The sequence below is a fragment of the Rhamphochromis longiceps genome, linkage group LG13 (assembly GCF_057381845.1).
Source record: "Rhamphochromis longiceps isolate RC_006_pf linkage group LG13, R_longiceps_female_GT1.1, whole genome shotgun sequence".
NCBI classification, from domain to species: domain Eukaryota; kingdom Metazoa; phylum Chordata; class Actinopteri; order Cichliformes; family Cichlidae; genus Rhamphochromis; species Rhamphochromis longiceps.
In genome coordinates, this window is record NC_140569.1 from 11,082,274 (window position 1) to 11,101,462 (window position 19,189).

Here is a 19,189-nt window from a genome sequence, read left to right on the forward strand (position 1 = left end):
CTCTGTCTCTGCAAATCCACAAAAAAAAAAAAAGAAAAGAAAAAAGAAAACAAGGGGCAAGAGAAACTGTGCTTGTTGGCCTCTCCTCCTCGCTGTGTTTATATTGTAGATGTAGTTCTGGAGTCGGAACATGAACGCAGTGCCCCCCCCATAGTTTGTCTATTTAAAAAATTAAAAAAAAAGGAACAAGAACAGTTTTGTAGTCCTCCACATTAGGTGTTTTTAAAACCAAGATTTCAGCTTCAGTTATTCTCAGTGTGGGGGGCGGAATGAATTACAGAAAAAATTAAAAGGTGACAATGAATGTAATCTCATGTGGAATAGTGGTCCTGTATTTTCAATCAGGCAGTTGTGCTGGACAGCTACCAGTGGTACTCCAATTCCGCTCCACTCTGCAAAAGGAAAAGAGGGAGAGGAGAAAACAGGGAAGCAAAGGAGAGTAAAATAGAGGAAGAAGAAATAAGAGAAAAGCCAGGAAACAAAGGAAGGAGAGAAGGGTGGGGAGAAAAAAAAAAGAGACTTTTTATAAAAAGAAAAGAAAAAAAAACCTAAACAAAACATTTTAAAAGTAAAACTCAAGGATTTATTCCCCCAAACCCAGACTTGAAGGTCAGTTTTCCTTATGACCAACACAACTCAACAAAGAAACAACACAATATATTTACAATGCTGTTACAACAGCAGCGTGAGGCAGTAAACGTTTTCAACCTCAGTCTCCGGAGACTTTCTTTAACATATTCCAACAAAACAACTCCAAGGCCTTCCGTCTTATTTCGAGGAGGGACACAGAAACACAGACTGTTGTATAGTTGCGTGCAGCTGCTGAAAGACTGAGTGAGACAGCGATGCATGCGTGTAGGAACAGTGCATGCGTGTTTGTATGCCTGTGACGTGAGAGGGGGGGACGGACAGGACTAGAAACACCTTTATCATTCATCCTCATCAGACCTCGACAATCATGTCTACAGACGTCCACATGAACACGCCTTAAACTCTTAAATGGAGCTCCACATGCAGGACAGCAGATCAGAGCAGGGAGTAGAGACAGATGAAGGTGTGACAGGGAGGATTTGTGTAGCAGGTCACCACTTACATGCCTGTAAGAATGTGTGTTTGTACACATGTGTGCATGTGTGGTTGTATGCATGTGTGTAGATGAGGGGTTGGAAAAGGGGGAGGTGGGGGTGTAACAGTTATATATGTGATCACTTACCAAATGAAACAGGAGGGCTGCGTTAATCAGAGGGTGAACACACAGTTAGACAATAGATACATCCCTTGTCAATGTGTATGTGACTACAGGTGCGTACCTTACTACACACCATGTGCAAAATATGTTTAAATGAAGGGTGCAACCAGCACTAATTGAGCTACTATGACATGCTTCTTTCTAGCAGCTGTGTAGGACGGCTTAGCCACTTAATGTAGACAAAGAAACCTGCCGAGGTTAAACTAGGATGGCTCTATTTGACAATGTTATGACAAGCAGCCTTGTTTCTTTCTCCTAACACCTAGCAGGTGGTAGCACTCAAAACTTTTTGTTACAGTGTACAGTCACACACAGAACCTACCCACTGTGGTTTTAAGGGGGCGCCAATATCCGTTTCATGTGTGCATTTCTTTTCCATGATTATGTGTACACAAAGCAAACAATCACAGTACCTCTAACTCATTACAGAAAATCCAAGACAACACCATGAGGCAAATATCACATCCAGCTAACAGGACACACACACCCACACCACACAAGACCCCTTATATGCAGGTAGAGCTCTTTAGAATGATAAGCACTGCAGTGTCCTTAAACAATACGATAGTGGCCTCAATCTCAGTGGGAGATTCTCTCACAGACACAAAATTTGTCAATCCTTTATAAACATTTACAAGTTCACACATGCAATACTGTAAGCCATTTACTGCAACAGGGGTCTCAAACATAAGGCCCAGGGGCCAAAATTGCACAGACAGACTCCAATCCGGCCCACTGGACGGCTATGATAAATGTGAAGGAAGACATAAATTTTGGACTTTTAACTATATTTTCATAAATTTAACAGACCCCCCCCCCCCTCATATGGCCATTCGTACTATACCAAAAGTAATTAAGTGGCAAGTAAATAGTGAAAACAATCAAACATTTCTCTCTTTTTAAAATAAAATAAATGGGTCCACAAAAAAAGAAAAAGAAATCAGTTAATTGTGCAGTTAACTTCTTTATGTATCCCCTTTTTTCATGTCGTGATTGTCAAAGAACATGTTTGTGTGAAACATGCAGGCAGGTAACAACAGCTGCAAAATCAAAGATTTAAAATTCTGTATTTTCCATCTCTGTAGAAAACACGGAACCCTTGGACAAAACTTGTTGGAGTGCAAACATTTCATAAGCACTCAAACAGTTTACCTCAATAATAATAATAATAGAAATAGAGAAACAGGCCTATATTTGAAAGAGGACAACAATAATAATACTGTTTATATAAACTGATTGTTTTTCCTACTCTATGGTTATAATGAGCTTATGTGTTGTAACCTGCAAATATAAATGCAGGTTAAAAACCTGGCTCAACAAGTGCCTTGGCACCCTCAGTCAATAACACACTGTCCATTACCTCAAACAACATGAAGCTACATCAATAGTTAGAAAACACCAGGACATTTTTTAAACTTTCCAATAAACATTAGTGAAAAGCTTATTTATGCAATCCACCTCAAGTGAACTGGACCCATTATGTTCATTTCAGCTTTGCATGGTTCACAGTTCAAAACAATCTTTATTTTTCTTACACTGGTGCTTCATACAGCCCCTCAGTTTATTTAGGGTATGAAAATAGCCATCTTAGCTACCATCCCCTGTCAGAATTCCACAAACAGAATCTAAATCAGTCACTAAGTTTAGTCAATAACTTGAACAGCCTGTGTGTGCTGCTGGTGCCTTTATTATCTGACAAATAACACAGCTTGTGTAATACAACCCGTGTGTTTGTCCTTCAGTGTTGTTTACTCATACCCTAGTATTTTATTAGTCTACTATTTAGCACTAATTAGCAGTAGAGTGTGTATTGCACCAGTGCAGTCTACAAACTGTCAACTAAGTTTGCCAGTTGCTAGCTTAGTACACACCCTTATTGTCCAAATAAGGTCACTTCTGCCTCCAACACCAAAGTTGTGGTAGCCAAAATGCTTACACTGAAGTATTTAAAATGCAAAGTTTGAAACTAAAATATCCATTGCTATCTTTCATATACAGTCTATGGTTGTAGAAAAAAAAAAAAAATTCACAGTAACAAAGGGTGTCTGTCTTTACTGGCAAATAAAAGTAAGTCATTACTTTCCTTGGGACATAATTTTGGATTCCATCTTTTATTCACATGCTGTATAAAACAGTGTCTACATGTGTCAACGGCGAATATGAGGACACAAATTTTAAAATGCTGACTAAAGTGGAAAACGTCTGCCAGTAGCAAAAGCAGAAGGTAATGTAATGAGTTAAACAGCACTGTCAAAGTCACTGCACAGTATCTCCTGTCACTTACAACCACTACAACATTTGAAAACCAGGCTTACAGGGGAAACCCTTTTATTAAACATTAAACTTGAACGCTTTAAATGGTGGATGTTCTTCTCTTCTATTTGCTGTTAGTATTTGCCTTTATCTGCTGTTATTTTATTGTAGATTTACTACCTCATTCAGTATGTGAATGGGTGTCAGTATGAGAGCGTGAATGCCTGTGTTCTTATTGGCAAATTTAAAAAATTTGCAACATCTACCATTCAGCAGCAAAGTAAATTTAGAAGCGTACATATCACATTCTCATGCTCAAACATGGGAAAACTTCTCATATCAGTGTCAGATAACTCCACTTAAAAGCCTAACTAAAGTGTCTTCATACACTTTAGTGTTAGGATAAAGAAAGCTCCAAGCAGAGGAGGCAAATAAAATAAACCATTAAAAAGAGCCTATTTGAAGCAGATAACCTGAAAATGAATGTCTTCACTTGCAACTTCATAGTTCCACTCAAACATTTCCTGACAAAGCTGTATCATCTTGCACCATGCGTAGAGGAAAAACAGCATTTAACATAACTGAAAGGGGATGGGCTCAAAGCCACATCTTAAGTCAGTAATTTTATACTTTGTTTATAAATCACCAGCTTAGGCCACCACATGAGATGAATCAACATAAGATTAACAAAAGAAGATCTCCCACTGGTATTTCATGGGAATATGCTACACAGAGCGTACACACATACTCTGTGACTACATAATTAGCTGATCAACTGTTAATTTAAATGTACAACTACAGCCAACTAAGTGCACTTAAAGTCATACGTTAAAGAAACTTGAGACATAAGACAGTTGAAATCTCAAATTTGCCATGTGCCCTCAACATTTTTAGTATTTTATGTCTAAATGGTCAAAGACAAAGCACCTACGTTTCTATATACTGATACTTACTCCATCCTCCTCCCTGTATGGGTTCAGACGGTTGTATACTGCTTCAATAACACTGCGTCTGCAAGTGGAACACAGAAACCAAAAATTTCATAAGGTATTGGTTGGAGCCATCAATCAAAGCTACAAGACAGTGGAAGACTAAGTGGAGTAAAGGTGTAGCTGTTAAAAATAAATCAAATTGTAACATTTCTGTAATTATCACTGTCTGAGCACATAATGAAGTATTACAGATGTTTAACACTTTCATATTTTAATCATACATTTTAATAAATGTCAAATGGTGCTTACTTGCTGGCAAGACCACCCCCTGGTGGCAGAGGGGGCATGCCGCTGTCAGTGGACAGGTTTCTCATCACTGTTACCAGATCTGGAAACCCCTCCTCCCCTGGCCGAGACAGCATCTCTAAAACAGCAGCAGACATGTTGTTACACAAATCGGTATTAAAAGAGCTGATGATAGCCATGAACATCTGTGCAAAGACAGAGGAGGGAGAGCAGAGCAGCAGAAGGACAGAGACCAAAATTTGACAAATGAGGAGAAAGGAAGTGAAGATGGAAAACATACAAGTCAATTTGTGGAAGCCAGTGTATTTCTGAGACGAAGAGAGGGAGAAAGATGGTGACAGAAAGAGGCCTGCAACTGAGTTGGGAGTGGCATAAGGCCAAGATAATGTTCCGCCAGAGAATTCCTCCCTCTCTGTTTTGTTCTATTCCCTCTCTCCTCTGTCTTCCAGTATTAGACAGTACCCTAAGCCAAGCATCTAGCCTGCTTTACACAAACACTGTTTGAACTTCTGAACTGTACCTTCAAAAGTGGAATGATTTTGACCCATTTTAGAGTGCTTTTCAGCCAACATGAACTTACTTTAACACATAAAATAATTACCTGTCTTTTAATCTCAATTTCAGAGTCTTACGGTTCGATTTTAAGGCCTTATTTTTCTTTTCTTTTTTTATTTCAAGATGACACTGGTATCAGACAGGTAAAAACAAAAACTTTAAGGATTCATTTTAAGTTATTCCTCAGAGCTAAAATAAATAAATAAATGTATTTCTTAAGTGACCGGCATCTCAAACAGCACATAGCGAACGAAGAGAGCTGACCAGAAAGGCTGCTCTGTATTCAAAGGGTCTTGTGCTCCCAGAGACATAAAAAAAAATATGGGTTGCAATTAGAAAGAAGAAATGGGCAAAGAGTACAGGAAAGGAGAAGGAAATTCATTCCAACAAGACAGTAAATGTTTGAGTGAAGCAAGGGAGGAGAGGAACGGAGAGAGAATAAAGAGGGGAGATGCTCGCTGAAGTGGAAAAGGAGGTCATGATGGTGTCATTCTTCTGCTGTGAGCCTGAGCAAATTTGGCTGGAGGTTAGACAATAGCAAGTAGCAAGGTCAATCGAGGGAATATACAGATATGATGCACATTTTCAGTAGAAATAAGATGAGTGTAAATATGGGGGGGGGAAAAAACGTATAAAGGAAGGTTATCAATAAATCCCCAGCTGCCCATTTTCTTCCCCTCAATACCCTATTTTATGTGTAGAATTCATTCACACAAAGACAATTAATACGTTGAATAAATACATTGAATAAAACATTATTTTTCTCCATTCAGCCACTCTCACCTTCAACTCGAGACTCCAGGTAACTGTTGAGCTCAGTGTCTTTCCTCACAGCTTCCTCCGATACTTTGGGAGCATTGGGCAAACACACTATCACAACACTCATGTTATCCCGACTCCCCTAAAACAGGCCAAAGGACAGACGAATAAAGAAAGAGAAGAAAGAGCAGGTTAAGAGAAGATGTTGTATAGCTTGCATTTTTCATAGGGAATAAGTGACTGAATAACCTGCACTGTAACTCAGGGCCAAGTAGAACATGACGGTATCAAAAACATACAGTAAATAAGCAATAAAATGCATTTTCCCCCTCTATTATCTATTGAATTCAAGCAGATAACAGCTGCTGGTCAGGATTAAGGAGTAACCTGCAAGACTTGAAGCCATCTTTCAAGCATTTTGTACTTCAAAGCTCTGTACTTCATTCTTTTCATTTTTACTTTGTCCTGTTTTCAAGACTGCCAAAACAATTTCTCTGTCTCCTTTTTTTTAGTAAGGGAAAGTTTACTGAGCCATTAAAGCAGTTACAAATAGCTCTTTTTCAACAAAAAAAACACATTCTCTAAAACTTTCTTCATCATATAGTGTTCTTCTCTGGCAGGAAATTCAAATGGACATCTTGCTGACAAAATTTTCTACACATGTACATTTCCATAGGTCAAAAGAAAGCAGAGGATGTCACAGCAAAATATACAAATGATAAACTCCAAAACAAATAAGTACATACCTTGTGCAGACAGGTATCCACCACTTCATTGCAGACTTTCTCCAGATCATCACAGATCTCAAGCCTCGATTTCACAAACTCGCACAACTCCTCATTGGACATAACGTCCCAGATTCCATCACACGCTAAAATCACAAACTGATCCTGTTCTGGTGCCCGAACCATCACAAACACCTCTGGTTCAGGACTAACCAGCTGCTCTGTGGGACCCTTACCATCCACACACTTGTAATCATAGTCCCCCAAGGCCCTTGATACAGCCAGTGACCCATTAACCCTTTGAATCATCACTGAACCGCCAGCATTCTGGATGCGCTCTCTCTCACGTGGGTTGCAAGGCTTGTGGTCAAGTGTGGAGAAGCACACCTGTGAATTGCGGTAGAGAACTGCTCGAGAATCCCCACAGTTAATGAAGAAGAAATGATCAGGTGACAGAAGAATTCCCACTGCCGTAGAGCCACTGCGGTCCATGCCATTTCGAAGGTCGGAGAAGCTGCGCATGTGCTCATCTATTTTCAGGAAGCCTGTCCGGATGCCGGCTTTCACAGCCTCCACTGCAGGCGGAACTGGTACTGAAGCGTTGGAGCCGTCTGATCCAGACTGAGAGCCTTGTGTGTTTCCAGCCCCTAAGCTAGCGGTGATTATGTGCTCAAGAAGATGCTTGGAGCAGTAATTGGCAACTTTAGAGCCTGCGTGGCCATCGTACACAGCAAAAAAGGACCAGTCAGTCATACCAAGGGCTGGAAGGCCCAACACAGCTGTATGAGCATCCTCCATCTCCACCCGCCAGCCCTGCATGGAGCTTAGCCCATAGCGCAGGCCATTGCCCTCGCCATGTGAGTTGTACTTCTCTGTTTTGGGCTTGTCCAGGAACGCACCCATGGCTCTGCCCTGAGAGACCCACTGCTAGCTGTTGGAGAGGAAAAACAAAAAGAAACAAGGGACAGAGAAAGAAAATCAGACAATAAATCAGTACTGAACAGTTAATTATGTTTCTACTATGCTGGTAGATTACAATACAGAGTCTTAATTATTCACTGCCAAGACTGTGTTTGGTAGATTTCAGGAAAAGTGCAGAAAATGCTGTTTCAAGTAAAGCACATAACTTATCACTATTCATAATGTGTTCTCAATCTCTACTAGATTTACAGTAGCATTGTGTGAAAGTTGCTTGCTGACACTGCATTCAGTTTATATACAACAGCATTTGGGTAGTCAAAAAAACAAAACAAAAAACTTGATACTCAGATATTAATTCACACTAAAATTAATATTGAATTAGATACTCATTTGGAATAACACTGATACAAACAGTGACTTTGTTGCCTCGTCCAGCAGATGCATACCTTCACACAGCACTGCTGCACGCAGACATACACGCACCTCCTCACCTCATTAACATAATATTCATAACACTGAGCAACACTTTACTGACCCCTTTAAATTCCTAAAGTTCCAATACAGTATTAAAGAGTTAAAAACGTTAACCTGACTGGCACAGATTTTAACATTAGCCGTTTGTTTAACCATTAGCAATTACCCAACAGCCACATTAGCCCCCTGTTATCATTAATAAAGTAACTTTTCTACTTTTACAACAATTTATTAAAATGTGTTCATTTCCTTTTTGTTTTAGCCAGCTGTGTGGTCAGTTTTAAAATGCAGGTAGTGAGTGGTTATATCTTTTACAGCAATCAACTTTTTTGATCATAAATCATACCATGTTTTAGCTTTAGCATACTGTTTTTCCTTCTACAACAACTAAATTATTTAGATGTGTGAGCTATTGTGTTGTACCTGGTTATATTACCTGCATTTTACCATCACCATCTCAAATGAAATTACATTTTCCCTTGAGTATCAAAAACAGTACGGAGTATCAGTATCACGTTTTGATATTCCAGTATGGTCACAACCCTTATCAGCATCAATACTAGGGCTGGGCCATATCATACCATTCACGGTAATACCGGTATAATGTTGGGCAACGATAAGAAAATGAAATATCGCGATAGAATATGGGTAAAACACGCATGCGCAGTGCCTGTGTTTTCATACGCACATGGCGGAAAAAGCATGGCGGCGACGGAGAATGAGAAGAGCGAAAGCAGTTCGTTGAATGAAACGGATGAACCAGAATTGGTTTGTAAAAATGCTGCAACTTCAGTGGTGTGGCACTGGTTTAGCTTTCGTCCGTCAGATACACAACAAAGCACTATTTTTGGTAGAGCATGCTAGTGGATTGTCATTATTACAGTGTTCTTTGGAAAATACGGCACACTTAAAATCAATCCTTTGATTTTTCTGAAAATCGACAGTGCCCCTTATAATCCCGTGTGCCTTATGTATGAATTCTGGTTTTGTTTACTGACTTCAAAACGATTTCATGTGTCACATGGCGCTCGAAAATCTGTCAAATGTTTTAGTACGACTTTGCTAAGCTACGGACCCGCACCGCTTGATGGATTGTCGGAGCATTATGGCTATCGTAGGCAGGAGCCTCGCGCAGTGATGCGTACTGTGCTTCAACATAATATTACCGTATTGTGTGTGTATAACCTCTTTTTAAGTTTTGTGGATATTATACATGGTTATGCTGAGGATATGTCGGCCAATTTCCACTGGAAATGCCTTTTGGTTAAACTGTCAGCAAGGAATTTGCATTTGCACTGTTAAATTTTTATATAACTTTAATGCACATAAAAAACAGCTGCTTGTTTAAGTGAAAATACATTGTTGGGTTTTTTTGCACTAATAAAGTTGTGGAGTTGTAAAGTATTTTGTCTAGTGTCAATTATATCGTCAGTTATATCGTTATCGCAAATTTTCAAATGTATATCGTGATAATTATTTTTGGTCATATAGCCCTGCTCTAATCAATACATGATAAATACAGACGGACTCATTCCAAACCATCCATGAGAGATTTGTATTAGAAAGACCTTAACGGATAACTGCCAGTCATACCAACCATTAATTTTTGAGAAAAACTAACTGGACAATATTAAAGTTTCAATCTTCATGATTACTAATGATATTAGGAAAGGTTGTAGAAATCGTGAAGGAATATATAAAGATTTGCATAATATAACTAGGAGAGGACAAATAGTGTTCTCTTGCAATATATTCATGATTTTGAAATGTTACCATTTCTTTGGTATCTACCCATCTTTGACTGCTTTACAGCCATCATCTCCTCTTCTAACTAGTGCTGGGTGATATGAAAAAAAGTTCTTTAGCCAAAATAAACAGCTTACAAATCTCACATGGCTTTGGCATATTCTGAAAACACAAAGACTACAAATATCCCCACAGATATTTAAGGAGAATATTTAACTTTTGAGTTGCTGGAAATTTTCTTCCTGTGTTTCTTATACTTTCTATGTAAGGCTTAAGGAACATATCAACTGTTTCTTATTTCTTATTGGTGATCACTGCACACCACATCCACAAATAGCAGCTACTTAGATTTATCCTTAAAGAGACAGAAGAAAGTTTAAAAGCTTCTCTGGGTAGCCAGAACTGCCTTCAAAAAGCATTAACAAACTTCACAGAGTGTTCAAGAGGATGCGTTATCTATCAATAACTGCACCTGCATTAGCTAAATGCACAGCAGCATTACGCTGCTGGATAGCAGAGAGAAATTCTCTATCCAGTCTGTTTATTGGTTATGCAATGAGAGAACATTAACTTTTACAGTCTTATTGATTGTCACACTGCTTAATGGAATCTTAGCCACGGAAATTGCACAATAACCCATACCTTATATCTGAAAATATCAATAAGTGCTACTTACAAGTAAGTTGCAGGCATACTCAAAGGATGGTGTCTGTTAATGTACATGTGGACAGAGCTAAAAGGTTCCTCTCAAAAAATAAAAATAGATAAGTGCCCGCTATTTGCTATTAACTTATGATTTAAAGTCAAATCTAAAAAACACAGATTTCATCAACAAAATGACAAGTATGAATGCTAACTAGACATAGATGAAGGGGACTCAGTGAGTGAGTCACCCTCATCTACATATGAAGCATTTAGACCGCCTTGTGTACTCATCTTTCCCCCACCTAACTAAAAGAACAGAAAGGCTTCAAAGACAACTAATATCACGCTACACTGCCAGACAGCATGCACCTCACTCACACATCACACTTTATCTATATTATGCTGTTTAACTGCTGGAAGCCAAAACTGTACTTGAAATTAACATTTGATTAATTGAACAGCCCTACTGTGTGTCAAAGTAGCGCACAGTCAAATAGTTTGGTTCTTTGGGAATTGTTTTGGAATTAATGAATGAATAATAAGCAAATGTGATTTTTGAGCAATTGTGACAGCACTACAATCAAGTAACAGTTTGAGCTGTGCACTGGCAGGTGCATCTCATTTCATTTTTATAGCTAAAGCTCCAGTCCTACTGTCCTAGAAATTTGCCTGTAACATCTCAAAAACACATATTCCCCAACCAACTGCAAGTGGCTGCTGGCTGATACAAGGTGAAATTAGTTGGCAAGATATATATGGCAGTGTTTGCAAAATTTCCACCGATGGGTGATGTATTCGCGCATGGGTGGGGCAATGTAATCATGCACGGACTGATTTGCGAGTTTACAATACAGAAGAAGTCCAAACATAGACGAACTAACTAAATAAATATATATATATATATATATATACTGTTAGCATTAACGCGGGTTAAACACGGTCATCACGATTTTAACGCTCTCAACCCATCTGGAGCGCAGAATGAACAAAATTTGGACAAACTGCCGAAATGTGTTGACAGAGACATTTCAGGGATTTTGACTCCGTTTACGCTCCAGATGGGTTCATTGTTAATCGCGTTAGTCGTGATGACAGCGTGTTAATGCTGACAGCACTAAAAAAATAAAATAAAATAAAGCCACCAATTTGGGATTTCTTTGGCTTTCTTTAAACCAGATGAAAGAGGTAAACATAAGGATGTAATCAAAGCGGTGTACCACTTGTGCAGACATATAGTGTGAGCAAAGTACTCAAACACGACTAACTTGCATGAGCATGTACGTGTCCACCATCCAGCTAAGTATGCTAGGCTATCACCAGCTTCTGTAGCTTTATCAACAAGCATTTGGGCACACTCTGAAGAGGGTGCATTTGCTCGCAGATGAAAGAGGGTGCTGTTAAAACAGCGCTATCATTTTTTTTTTTTTTTTTGTTGACTGCTTCTATTAGGCTCCACCATTATTAGCAAACTTACTCATGGGTAAATAAATAAATAAATAAATAAATAAATAAATAAATGGCCCTTGTAAAAACTATCAATGATAGGCTCAGCCTGTTGTCAATAGTCGATATATTCGTCCAATCGCCCAACCCTAAAGCATACCCATAAGAAGCCAGCAAAGTACACCCCAGAGTAAAACAACCACAAGATCCCTTCTTTGTAATGATCAAGGGTTTGGGTTTTTTAAATTATGTATGATGTAACCAGGGGATAAACTTTTGAAATTAAGAAAATACTTTTCCTTCAAACTTCTGCTTTCTATAATGATTGAAAGGAGTCTAATCTGTTTTTAATTTTTATAAAGAATCCTTTTTTAAAAGAATTCTTTTTTTTAATCTTCTGATCTTTAAGAAATAAATAATGCTTATCCAAGTTTCTCCCTCTTTACCTTGCCAATGGTTTGTTATCAAAGCGTTTGATGTGACTTCCAAAATTTAGATGATATTCAACAGGTGCATGACAGACAAACACACTTGGTCACTGATCACATATCAAAGGGAGGAAAAGCATCAGTAGTCCAGAACACTTGAATTATTACCTTGACGACAAATGCGGTCACACACAACACTGAGCAGATATCAAAGCAATTTCCACAATCACCAAATAACATTATTTGCTCTCACCTATGCTGCAACTACATACACATCACGTGTACCATACCTGGCTCAAAGTGGGCCTTTAACATTTGACTGCTTACACAGGTAAAGCAGAGTCTGTATTCAAACTTGAATGTGTATCATATGCCAAAAAATAGACTTTTTTGGCATATGATACACATTCAAGTTTGAACCACTTAAAACAATTTTTTTTTAATTCATTAAAAATATTTTATTACAGTCCTGATAATTGCCGTTTGGTTAAAAGCCTAAATCTTTGGCAGTTGCCAATTCCCCAGGCCACTGGTGTTCATTAAAAATAAATACCAGCATAGGTAATTTGTACACCACAGACTGATGTCACCCAAAGTCTGATGTCTCCATGGCTACCCAGCTTGGAGTGGCAGCTGAGTGGTTGTCATAGCAACAGTGGTAGTGGCCAGACGTGACTGCACATGAACTACCACATGTATGTATGTCTGAACATTCATGTAGTCTATGAAGGTGACAAAAAAGCAGAGGCGGGATTTGCTATGATTTACTAGGCCAAAATGTTTTTCCCCACTGGTTTCTGTTTGAGGCGCCCCAGAAAAACCACCACTCTCAGCTTCAGGATAGCTTTAACAAGTTAACTCAATTTAACAGTCAGCTGCTGATAGGATCCACGCAGGGTGAGATTAGCTCGTCAAATGCAGACCACAGGCTTAACACAGTGAACTATTACTAATGTCTTACAGCTCTCTCTCCTGACTCGATGACATGAAAGGTACAGTGTGTGATATAATGGCCAATCTACCCTTAGAAGTCAGCATCACCTTACTAAACTACTGTACTGTTGTTTTGTGTGGGGAAAAAGACATGATGATAATATTAGACTGATAGGAAATGCAGCATGGTAGCAGTGTAGCTTGCTGTAGAGGTGCTGTACCATGCTGAGGAGCTGATTAAGGGGAAATTAAGGTAAAAAGTAAAAGCCTGAATGGGATATTAGCCCATGACAATATACCACTGCTGCACCCTTTCTTTAGTTGGACACAACTAAAGTAGTGGAGTTAGGAAACAAAAAGTTAACCCAACAACTATACTGTAATGCAACATATTTAAAGGAAGCATGGAAGTCATCAACTTCAAAGCTAACTCAATAAAGGAAACACCTTAGTGCTGTTGATTTATTCTTATGAACTGACATGGCTGCATTACCACCTCAAAAGTAACCATTGGTCATATTTCTTTCCCAAAGTATTCACTTTTCTTTTTAAATCTTATTTGTGTTCAGATTTATATTCCTATCCTCTACCTGGAGAGATTTGCTATAACCCCATAGCAGAGCCCAACAGCTCTGCTGTTGTATGAACTAAGTAAAATCCATTCTGAAGACTGACAGTAGTTCCAGGGCATCATGAATTGAACTTTTGCAAATTATGCTCATGTTTGGAAAGGACGATTATTCGGCATATGCCAACAACTTGTGACTGATAAGTTGTTAAATGTCTGTCACTGTCAGATTTACCAAAATATCAAGATGGCAATGGCAAATAGTTGAAGCTTAAGGCATCATAGTTTAACTAAGAAAGCTATGACCACCTTAGATCACAATACCAAAAACAAATTATATAAAATAAAATAAAAACACACATGCAGCTAGTCAATATTTATAAAAAACAAAAAAACAAAACCCAAAACAAACTGAGCTGTGACTGTTATAGCTTAACTCTACAATTGAGTCCATCTCTGAAGAGAAAATCCACGACATACAGTTTCTACTAATGTGCTTATATTGACTTTTAGCCATGAATCATCTTTTTGCTAGTACCCATTAGCCACATCCACATTTGATGATTTTATAAAGAAGGCAGTGAACAGCTGGTATAACACACTGTTCTCAGTTATGATTAAAAAGATTAAAACAACTTTACCTCAAAAAAAGTTTCTGATTTTTTTTTTTTTTAAACAAATTTGACAAGTGAAACAAACAGATCCCCCCTCTCTTTGCTGACTCATCTTTGAAGCTGTCAATTTCCTGGAACAAGTGTCCTTTGAACAGATGATGGGGATGTCTGTCCAGACCAAAGCGATTGAAAGTACACGTGTCATGTCATACTGGACTGCAGGTGCTTTCTCTGCAATATACTGTGCTGTGAAAAAGTGCCCCCCCCCCCTTTCCTGATTTTTTTTTTCTTCCATTTTTGTAACACGTTTCAGATCATCAAACTTATAATATTAGACAAAGATAACCTGGTTAAATACAATGATGATTCAATTTATTAAGGAAAAAAAAAATACTGAGACCTACCTGACCCTATGTGTGAAAGTAATTGCCCCCTAAACCTATTAGCTGGTTGTGCCAGCATTGGCAGCAATAACTGGCAATGAGGCTTTTTCTGTGGAGGAATTTTGTCCCACTCTTCTTTGCAGAATTGTTTTAATTCAGCGACACCAGAGGGATTCAAGTCTGGGCTTTGGCTAGGCGACATCAAAACCTATATTTTCTCTTTGGTTTTTTTGAGACGTTCAGAGGTGGACTTGCTGGTGTGTTTTGGATCATTGTCCAAATCCTGAAGCAACAAACCACCAGAGAAGTCGCTTGCTTATTGTTGAATCATGATCTCTGACTTTACAGAGTGTGCTGCAATTCTGTTCTGGGTTATTTTGTGACCTCCTTGATGAGTAACTGATGTGCACTTGGAGTAATTTTGGTCGAAAGCCCCTGAGAATCTTCACCACTGTTTAAAGTTTTCTCCATTTGTGGATAATGGCTCTCACCGTGGTCTGCTAGGTTCCCAAAGTTTTAGAAAGGGCTTCGAAGCACTTTCCAGACTGACAGATGCCAGTGACTTTGTTTTTCTGCTGTTCTTGAGTTTCTTTAGATCGTACCATGATGTGTTGCCTTTTGAGCTCTTTTAGCCTACTTCACTTTGTCAGACAGGTTCTATTTAAGTGGTTTCTTGATTCAACATTATATATTTCCTCAGGTTAGCTTTGTCTAATATTAAAATTTGTCTCATGATCTGAAACATGTAAATGTGAAAAATGGGTTAAAAAAAATTAAGAAATCAGACAGGGAGCAAATACTTTTTCATTGCACTGTATACATGTACCTCTGTTTTCTCATCATTTCTCAACTCTCAGAAGTGGCAAAATGATGAGGGACTTTAAACATAGGAGTACTTAAGCATGCACTAAAACCACTTTCAGTTCCTTTGGGATACATTATAAAAACACGTGCACAGCATTTACATAACCCCACAAGCTGATTCAAGAATCTTAACCAATACTATCACCCTGTTCTGAGACATAAGCAGAAACACAAATTAATCTCTCAGTTATTCAAGGCTTGCCACTACATCTGAGCATGCATCTGCGTGTGAACCCTTTCAGTTCACACTAACGTGGGTATAGATAAAGGCCTTTGGACAAGCCCATGCACCCAGTGCAGTCATAGGCTAAAAGAGCATGGCTATTGCAGGATTTCACATCAAGGTGCCAACACAAACATGCCACTGATGCTGCTGCCATTTCTGGAATACACCGTCACACAAACACACTGCCACACACACCAACAACCCAATAAAAGTACCCACAACAAGGCAATAAAACAAGTTAATCCCTGTACTGGAGCTTCATGGGAGCAAATGGGAATAGAAGCATAAACCTAGACTCTACTACGTACATTGTTAGTAAACAATATGTTGACGTTTGAAACAAAAGCTAGCTTTATGCTAAGCAGTAACCAGAATAACACACATTAAAACTAGTTCCACGTAAGTCGCACCTGTTGCAAATATTCATGAATCAGATTAAAAATAATTTTAGTGGAGAAAAACTGTCGACACATGCCACAAGCAAATAAAGACAAACCAAACCTTCTCGGATCACATGGATAGACCCAAACGTTGGAATGATAATCATTAATCCGCCAGCAGAGCGATGCTGATAACCCATTTGAATATTGACAAGTGCGTGAAACGCTCCAATTAATGTGAAAATCACCTGAATGGAGCTCGGGCGTGTTAGTAAGTGTGGCTACACCGGCGTCAACGACAATATCGTACTCCCTGTCCAAATAAAGACATATAAATAACGGTACTTTGAGATCCTGAAGTAAAATCAAGCCAATTCTCGATTCTCGTTACCTAAAACAGAGGCCACTCTGGTTAGCTAACTTCACTAGCTAACCAGCTAGCGAAGTTCACAGTTGTCAAACTGTTTGCCTAACGTTACACGTTAGCGGGTCGCTAGCCAGTGTAGATTCGTTGCTCATTCCGAGTACCAAGTGTTACTTACTGCGTATGAAAGGAATCTCTCACTCTCAGTCTCCCTCTATCAGCCCCTCTTCTCGTGATCACGGTAGAAATGCTAAGACACCCAGCGTTGTTGTGATAGGCTTAGCAGTCCTTAATATTAGCCACTTTCGCTTCTCGGCCCCTGTTCGTCAGTTAGCTTTGAGTAAGCTAGTCAGCGTTTCACACGACCAGTTCTCCTTTCAACATGTCTCTGCATCGACGTAAGGCTTTTACATACATGTTTGGCACTGTAATACCAGGGAGCGCCAAATATATCGCTCTTACTTAGGCTGTCGGTTCAAAAGAAAATACGCTTGGTTCGGCAGGATTTATCTATGATTGAACACCTAGCTAATTTTTGCTAAAGCTAAACGTAAAAAGGTAGATGACGTTCTTTTTCAGCATCCAGTTTTTGGGAGGGGCAAGACTATCGCTCTCTTCTGTGATTGGATAAAAACTGATTCGAAGCTGAGATACGATTGGTCAGCTAATGTACCAGTCAATTTGTTTCTCTAAAAACATAAACTGTGAAAATCCAGCTTTTATTTGCCTTTGGTGAGATTATGAGATTTATAATTTCTCCTCAGATCATATGCTGTTTTCAGAAGAGAGGTGCCTGCGTGCCATAAATAGCACAGTTCGGAAGTAATTGATAAAAACGGTGCAACACCCCATTTAGTTGTTGCCAGTTCCATTGCCCTGTAACACTTAGTACTGATCACCCCCACAATATTAAAGCCAAGGACAAATGGAATAAAGAGAATTACTCCTTTAGCTACAATATTCATGGGACTGAGCTATGGAAAGTATCAGCGTTACCAATTACCTAATCACAGCCACAGGTCAAGCAACACATGGCACTCCCCAAAGGCTGTGCCTACCCCTAGCAGGACCCTGCAAAAAGCACTAGGTTCTGACCTGCATACAAACTACCAAGATTGCAAGTCTATGGAGGCTTCTCCTCGCAATGAACAAGAAGTAAAGACATTGTTAATTGCACCTTGAGGAAATCTAGGAAGAAATGGACTGAAGGTTGTCTTTTATAACCGAAACTCTAATGTGTGAGGCAAAATGGTTACATAGACAATGGAAATTTACATTCTAAGTAGTAAATTCAGTCATTTGTTACCCACTGTGCTATGGATCACATAGTGAACGTTTTTTAAATCCACTCCAAATTAATATCACAACAACTTTTTGGGTTGCTAAGTCGTAAAAACTATCTTCAAATTATCTTCCATGTAAAAAATGATCATCAATCTTCAGACTGACGATTCCTCCAAGCCATTAAGTAAATATTAGTAAGAAATTTCCATCATCAAACATCAGTTACCTCTAGACCTTACTTACTTAGCACTTAGTTCCTCCTACGCCGGGCGGCGCATCGGGCAGCTAGTGATCTCCATCGATGTCGGTCAGCAGCGACTGCTTCAGCTTCTAGACCTAATGTTCTGAAAACATTAAAGGCAATCAATTCATCAAGCCATGGTTATTAATTTTAATAAGCTAGATATAATCATAGACATTATAATATATTTTTTCTTAAGTAAGTTAAGTTTATTTCCCAATAACAAACAGTGAGCAAAGTGTCATGACAGAGAAGGAATTTCAACAATATGGCAACCAAAAAGCTGTTACTACTAAATTAAATCCACCCATGTTATTCTGCGTATCCAATTCAGGGTTGCAGAATGGGGCTGGAGCCTAATCCTGCTGTCTTACAGTGTACACCCTGGACAGTGTGTGGCAGGACTAACACAGAGTAATTACTTATAATTCATCTATAAAATATTTTTAAATGAATCAGTCATAAACAAATGACTGTCAGTTTGTAGATGTTGCTCCAACTTTATTTACATGCTGTGTAAATAACTATATTCACATATGAAGCTTCTCTTCAACTAAAATAAATGTAAGACCACAGGTAACTACATGATAGCATGATAGAGTGAGAGTTGTTAATATATATTAATATGCTATAATACAGGTCTATATGCATTAGAGATAATAAAGAGTGAAGATTAACTTTCAGCCTAATTAAATAATAAGTTGAACTTTATTTGTTGAAACAAAATTCCATCCATTATCACGCCCAGTGATTCAAGGGACTAGTTTACCGTGCCTGTGATGGCTGGATGTGTTTTAGGGCGTGCTTGTTGACGAGCCTCAGCCCATTGGGCCCAGCTCTATGAGCCCAAACGGGCATGTTGGCTGTGGAGGGTCTTATTAATTTAAATAAATTGC

The 19,189-nt window shown here is 38.8% G+C and overlaps 1 protein-coding gene across 1 annotated transcript; it reads right to left on the bottom strand.

Moving 5' to 3' along the window:
- Positions 1–93: 93 nt before the first annotated feature.
- Positions 94–17,354, bottom strand: ppm1ba (protein phosphatase, Mg2+/Mn2+ dependent, 1Ba). Its single transcript, XM_085427575.1, has 6 exons — positions 16,947–17,354; positions 6,801–7,710; positions 6,079–6,196; positions 4,744–4,858; positions 4,456–4,513; positions 94–392 (listed from the first exon to the last, which is right to left on the bottom strand). The coding sequence occupies exons 2-6, from the start codon at positions 7,680–7,682 to the stop codon at positions 363–365; spliced, it is 1,203 nt and encodes a 400-aa protein (XP_085283701.1). The 5' UTR covers positions 7,683–7,710; positions 16,947–17,354; the 3' UTR covers positions 94–362.
- Between the last annotated feature and the right edge of the window lie 1,835 nt (positions 17,355–19,189).